Source organism: Oncorhynchus clarkii, chromosome 19 (assembly GCF_045791955.1).
Source record: "Oncorhynchus clarkii lewisi isolate Uvic-CL-2024 chromosome 19, UVic_Ocla_1.0, whole genome shotgun sequence".
Lineage (NCBI taxonomy): Eukaryota > Metazoa > Chordata > Actinopteri > Salmoniformes > Salmonidae > Oncorhynchus > Oncorhynchus clarkii.
This window is the reverse complement of record NC_092165.1, coordinates 36,652,224-36,658,223: the sequence shown is the minus strand read 5'-3', so window position 1 is coordinate 36,658,223 and position 6,000 is coordinate 36,652,224. Positions and strand designations below refer to the sequence as shown.

The 6,000-nt window shown below is 49.1% G+C and overlaps 1 protein-coding gene across 1 annotated transcript in view; it reads right to left on the bottom strand.

Moving 5' to 3' along the window:
• LOC139375102 (aquarius intron-binding spliceosomal factor) overlaps positions 1 to 6,000 on the bottom strand; it is a 57,582-nt gene that overhangs the window by 21,268 nt on the left and 30,314 nt on the right. The window contains exons 27-30 of the mRNA XM_071116561.1: positions 4,156 to 4,293; positions 3,978 to 4,049; positions 3,058 to 3,245; positions 1,693 to 1,864 (exon numbers count right to left, since the gene is read on the bottom strand). Of these exons, the coding sequence (XP_070972662.1) occupies positions 1,693 to 1,864; positions 3,058 to 3,245; positions 3,978 to 4,049; positions 4,156 to 4,293 (570 nt within the window). The remainder of the gene's footprint in view (positions 1 to 1,692; positions 1,865 to 3,057; positions 3,246 to 3,977; positions 4,050 to 4,155; positions 4,294 to 6,000) is intronic.

Here is a 6,000-nt window from a genome sequence, read left to right as displayed (position 1 = left end):
CACAGAGCCACCGACACAGAGCCACCGACACAGAGCCACCGACACAGAGCCACCGACACAGAGCCACCGACACAGAGCCACCGACACAGAGCCACCGACACAGAGCCAGAGCCACCGACACAGAGCCAGAGCCACCGACACAGAGCCAGAGCCACCGACACAGAGCCAGAGACACCGACACAGAGCCAGAGACACCGACACAGAGCCAGAGACACCGACACAGAGCCAGAGACACCGACACAGAGCCAGAGACACCGACACAGAGCCACCGACACCGACACAGAGCCACCGACACCGACACAGAGCCACCGACACCGACACAGAGCCACCGACACCGACACAGAGCCACCGACAGAGCCAGAGACACCGACACAGAGCCAGAGACACCGACACAGAGCCAGAGACACCGACACAGAGCCAGAGCCAGAGACACCGACACAGAGCCAGAGACACAGAGCCAGAGACACCGCCACAGAGCCAGAGACACCGCCACAGAGCCAGAGACACCGACACAGAGCCAGAGACACCGACACCGACCCAGAGACACCGACACAGAGACACCGACACAGAGCCACCGACACAGAGCCAGAGACACCGACACAGAGCCAGAGACACCGACACAGAGCCAGAGACACCGACACCGACACAGAGCCAGAGACACCGAGCCAGAGACACCGACACAGAGCCACCGACACAGAGCCACTGACACCGACACAGAGCCAGAGACACCGACACCGACACAGAGACACCGACACCGACACAGAGCCAGACACACCGACACAGAGCCAGACACACCGACACAGAGCCAGACACACCGACACAGAGCCAGAGACACCGACACAGAGCCACCGACACAGAGCCAGAGACACCGACACAGAGCCAGAGACACAGAGCCAGAGACACCGACACAGAGCCAGAGACACCGACACAGAGCCAGAGACACCGACACAGAGCCAGAGACACCGACACAGAGCCAGAGACACCGACACAGAGCCAGAGACACCGACACAGAGCCAGAGACACCGACACAGAGCCAGAGACACCGACACAGAGCCAGAGACACTGACACAGAGCCAGACACACCGACACAGAGCCAGACACACCGACACAGAGCAAGAGACACAGACACAGAGCCAGAGACCCACCGACACAGAGCCAGAGACCCACCGACACAGAGCCAGAGACCCACCGACACAGAGCCAGAGACCCACCGACACAGAGCCAGAGACCCACCGACACAGAGCCAGAGACCCACCGACACAGAGCCAGAGACCCACCGACACAGAGCCAGACAGACACACCGACACAGAGCCAGACAGACACACCGACACAGAGCCAGACAGACACACCGACAGAGCCAGACAGACACACCGACACAGAGCCAGATAGACACACCGACACAGAGCCAGACACACAGACAGACAGAGACACAGAGCCAGACAACAGCCTAAGCCACTTCCTAAGGAAAGACAATCTAACTGCTAGTCTGGAGGACAGTCATCAGCATGTCCTGAGTGGCTCCAGTGTTAACGGTGAGCTAGCCCAGGTAATGAACATATCATCTGGACTTGTTCTGAATCCATTAAGGTTTAAAATGAATGAATCCTTGAACAATAAACACTACTATGCTACTGTGGTGAGTGTGTGGGCGTACGCAAAGTGCTTGTTCCTGTATAAATGTGCATTATTAACCTGGTAGAAGTAAGGGTTGGGCTCGGACTCTCCCACTCCGTTGAAGTCCTCCACGTTGATTAGCTGGAAGTCGAAGGTCAGGCCGGGGTTGGGGGCCTGGAACTGGGGCAAGAGCTGTACGTGGGGCAGGTTCCCCAGCTGCTTATAGCGCCAGTTATACAGGTTACACAGACTGGAGGAGAGGTGGAGAACCATGTTAGCATTGATTCATATGGTTAGAGAAAGACACCTTACTATTTAAAAGCTGCTACACATAGGATTTTGTAGAATGTTTGCATTGTAATTTCAGAAAGCGGCCATCATTTATCTGCCACTAACAGAGGAATGAGTGTTTCACAGTATTACTTACCCGCCAGTGTTGTGACTGGCCGTGATACTGGCCGTGATACTGGCTGTGATACTGGCCGTTGGATTTCTCCTGCCAGAGCAGAATCTGTTGTCAAACTGGGAAAGCTGTTCTGACTTTGTGGCTGGGTTACCTAGTGGAAACCACTCTGTCATTTCCTAGCTGCAAAAATGCAATGTTCGCTCTATTTCAGTTTGTGAGAAAACAAGCACTGAATAGTGTACGGAATCACTGTACCATCTAAATCACTAACAAATATTTTGAACAAAAATATTGTTTTACAGTAAAGCCTACATTGTTTGTAGTTGATAATATATTTGTTTGTGATTTAGATGGTACAGTGATGGAACACTATTCAGTGCTTGTTTTCTCACAAACTGAAATTGAGTGAACAGTGTAGAATTTTCGCAACCAGGAAATTAGCGATGTCCATTAGATAACCCAGCCACAAAGTCAAAACAGTTTTCCCAGCAGATATCACAGCCAACCACAATACTGGCAGGTAAGTAATAATGTGAAACACTATCATTCCCCTTTTAGCGCCAGATATATGATCAACATTTTCTGAAATTATAACGCAAAAGTGTCAAACAAACCCTGTGTGTAGCACCTTTAAAGAGAGATTCACTATTCACCACTCTAGCTTAGCGTCCACGTTAGTATACAGTACATACTGAGGGCACTACTACTGATTAGCCAAGCCAATTAGCCAGGGAGCCATTCACGTGTATCAGCGGCTACTTATGTCCGTGATCCAATAGGTTCTAACCAATTAAACCCTCCTGGCTAACAGACTAGTTATTTTTGTCTCGTCTTACGTTTAAGAGGATTAAGAGATGTCACACACACACACACACTAAACCAAATATTCTGTAGATTTTTTTGCACAAATGTTTGATGATGAAAACGTCAAATTACTTTCTGCACGTTCAGACTTGTTGATGTTTGATTAGATGAGAATAATATGTGACGTATTCAGCATTTCTGTCTGAACCCTGTACTCAGTGTGCCTTACCCACCTGGCGCGGGCACGTCCCTGAGCGTCCAGGTCGACGGTGGGCACCCCTAGGCGTACGAAGCGGGTGAACAGGGACTGCTCCATGTTGGAGTACTTCTGGAAGGCCATGTTCTTAATGACAGGGGGCAGCTGGTGGTGGTCTCCTATCATGATCCAACGCTTCAGCCTGCTGTAACCGTCCTCTGGGTTCTGGAGCGAGAGAGGAAAGACAAGGTCAGTTCTTCTCCACAAAGTGTTCTGAGGGAAAAAGCCTTGCATTTCAAAAGCGCCCATCACCAGCCCTGCACCTCTTCACACATCTGTTCTTCACCTTTCCTTCTCTCCATTCTCCTTCCTCCCTCTGCCTGTTAACTGAGTGGTGAACTTTGTGCGCCAACTATCTGGCTGGCATAGAATACTGGGAATGCAGGAGAGGAGAGGTAGGATAGAGACAGAGCGGAGCCTCACTGATGCGTTTACTATGCTTCTGCTGATTAGGAGGGAGAGTAATGAGGGCTTGACCCCAGACAAACCTGATATTACCAAGGCTCATAAGTCGAGCCAGATTCAATCCCCGATAGGGACCCAATGGAAGGAAAATGAAAGGTGGGGGATGTGGATTCTCGTTACCGCCTGCGATGCTACGACAGCAGGCATGATGGGTTTGGATGTTTGCGTTGGTTGGAGCGAGAGACTAAGAGGTTGTTGGCCAGGTTGATATGACTTAATGGTCTCCTCTGTAAACAGACCCTAGTGCCATCTGCTACCTGAGGCTATTAGGTCCCAGCATGATGACCACATTAACAGTGGATGGACCCATTCATCCTGAGTGACAAGGAGTTCTCTTCTTAGGGGAAGTATAGACCTAAAAAAAGGGCTTTAGAGCTGAACATTGGGGGTTTAGCACCGGTGGGATTTTGGGGTCTGGCTGTAGTAATTTACCTGCAGCAGGAGAGGGATGAAGGTCTCGATCTCCAGGATCTGAGCTGCTTCCTCCATCAGGATGTTGTCATACTGAAAACACAAGAACATGTGTGTAGGTGACGAGTTGCCTCTGTCCCGAGTTGTGTGTGTGATCGTAGTGTCGTGATCGTGTGTAGTATTTGTGTGTTTGTCTGACCTTGAAGCCCAGCTCTACCAGGTCATGGCGTTTGAGGGCAGCGTGGGTGCAGGTCATAGCGATGATCTTAGCCTCCTTCACCAGCAGGTACTTGGAACGGTCCAGTCCACTCCTCAGCAGCTCAAAGGCCCGGAACTCCTGATGGACACGGACACACACACACACACACACACTAGTAAGAAGGTGGTTCAGAGGGCTGGGGATAGGGTTAAAGGTTAAATCATCAGCATTGCCAGGTAGTGATGTCTGGTTCAAAGGGCTGCATCACAGTGAGCAGATGTTTATCATAAGATGACACAATGGAATACAATTGTCTTTGGATGTAAAAATAAATAAATAATGAAGGGTAATATAACACTTAGATCACATCCCCGTGGATGGAGGTTTAACTCAATGCTCTCATTAAACACAAAACATCTATGTCGGAAAAAATGCTTTTGTGCCAAAATAGAGGACCATAATCAATTGTGTGTCCAGATATATGTCAAATGCTGTCATCTACAACAGGGAGGTCATGCAAGGCCATACATTTTTTAAATATATATTTTATTAAATATGAAAACAAAAAAAGTCACATTCCATCACCTAAAAATAGGATTCTGAAGAGATTCCATTGAAAAAATACCAAAACAAGGAATGAAATGTAAGACAGTAATTGCACGTGACCTTGCTATGATTTTAGGAAATCCTTGAGATCTCAAGACCGGATATCCTCGTTTTCAGCAATCTCTTTGTCAGTCCTTTCTATCCTCAGGAGCAGGCAGGGAGAGCATTTAAAGGACATGGGTTACTGTTCAATAGAAGCTAAGTGAGCAGCCGAGCACTTCAGAACAGATTCCATTACAGGGCTCTTCTGATTGGGAAAAGCGAGATTGGGGGTGTTTTCCTAAAAGAGACCGAAAGGGAGTGGCTTAAATTGAGAGAGACCAGGCAGAGATATCATATCTCTACTGCTGAGGATGAGAGTGGGCTAGTGGGGTTATTTTGAGACGGCCACATTTGCGGTCAATGGGCTAGGGGGGTGAGGAGGGCTGAGGTGGAGCCTCAGAGGGAACTGGGAGAGATAAATATTTGATTAGTTACTATTTTTACAATAATATTAAAACGCGACCAAAACATGTCATATTAATGAGGGCTATTTTTAACCCCCCCGTGGTTCCTCAGCGGTTGAAGGGTGAAATTAAGCCGTCTTTCTTCCTCCGGACTGAAAGGAGAGAGGAAGAAAAAGAGGATAAACAGCATGAGGCTGGATGTAGAGAAACCCAAGCGGTAGACGGCTGGCTGTACACTGTGTTCCGGTTGTGTGTGTGTGTGTTGGCATCGTCTGCTGGGATGGCACCTCATAACACACAAACATCTTTAAGACACTCCTGGTAGGCAGCCAGGCAACAGAGCATTTTCATTCTCCTGTGATTCTAGAGGGAGATTCTAACGTCTGAGTAGGGAGACAGACCGATATCTCTGCAGCAGCAGCAGCATCATGGGTGAGGCCGAGGCCGGGGTGAGTGAACACGGTGAGGTTCTCCCGTCTGATGTGATGGGGCCAGTGATACGAGGGAAGCCATATAAAAATCAAGGCCACACATACATGTTGGGATATTACCTCCAGTGAATAACTTCTTTATTGCTTCTGCAAGGCCGTCACTCCCATAAATCTCTAATGTTATTGTTCTCTCTATATAAAAGACTGGGCGCAACCAGGAGGGGCTGTATCTGAGCTGAGGTGCATGGCAAAGCGGTGTGCATGTTTGTATGTGTACACAGAAGTCCGATTTCAGAGTGTGTGTGTGTGTGTGTGTGTGTGTAGGGAAGGCAGAGTGAATGCAGGGGTCTGTAATCGTCCAG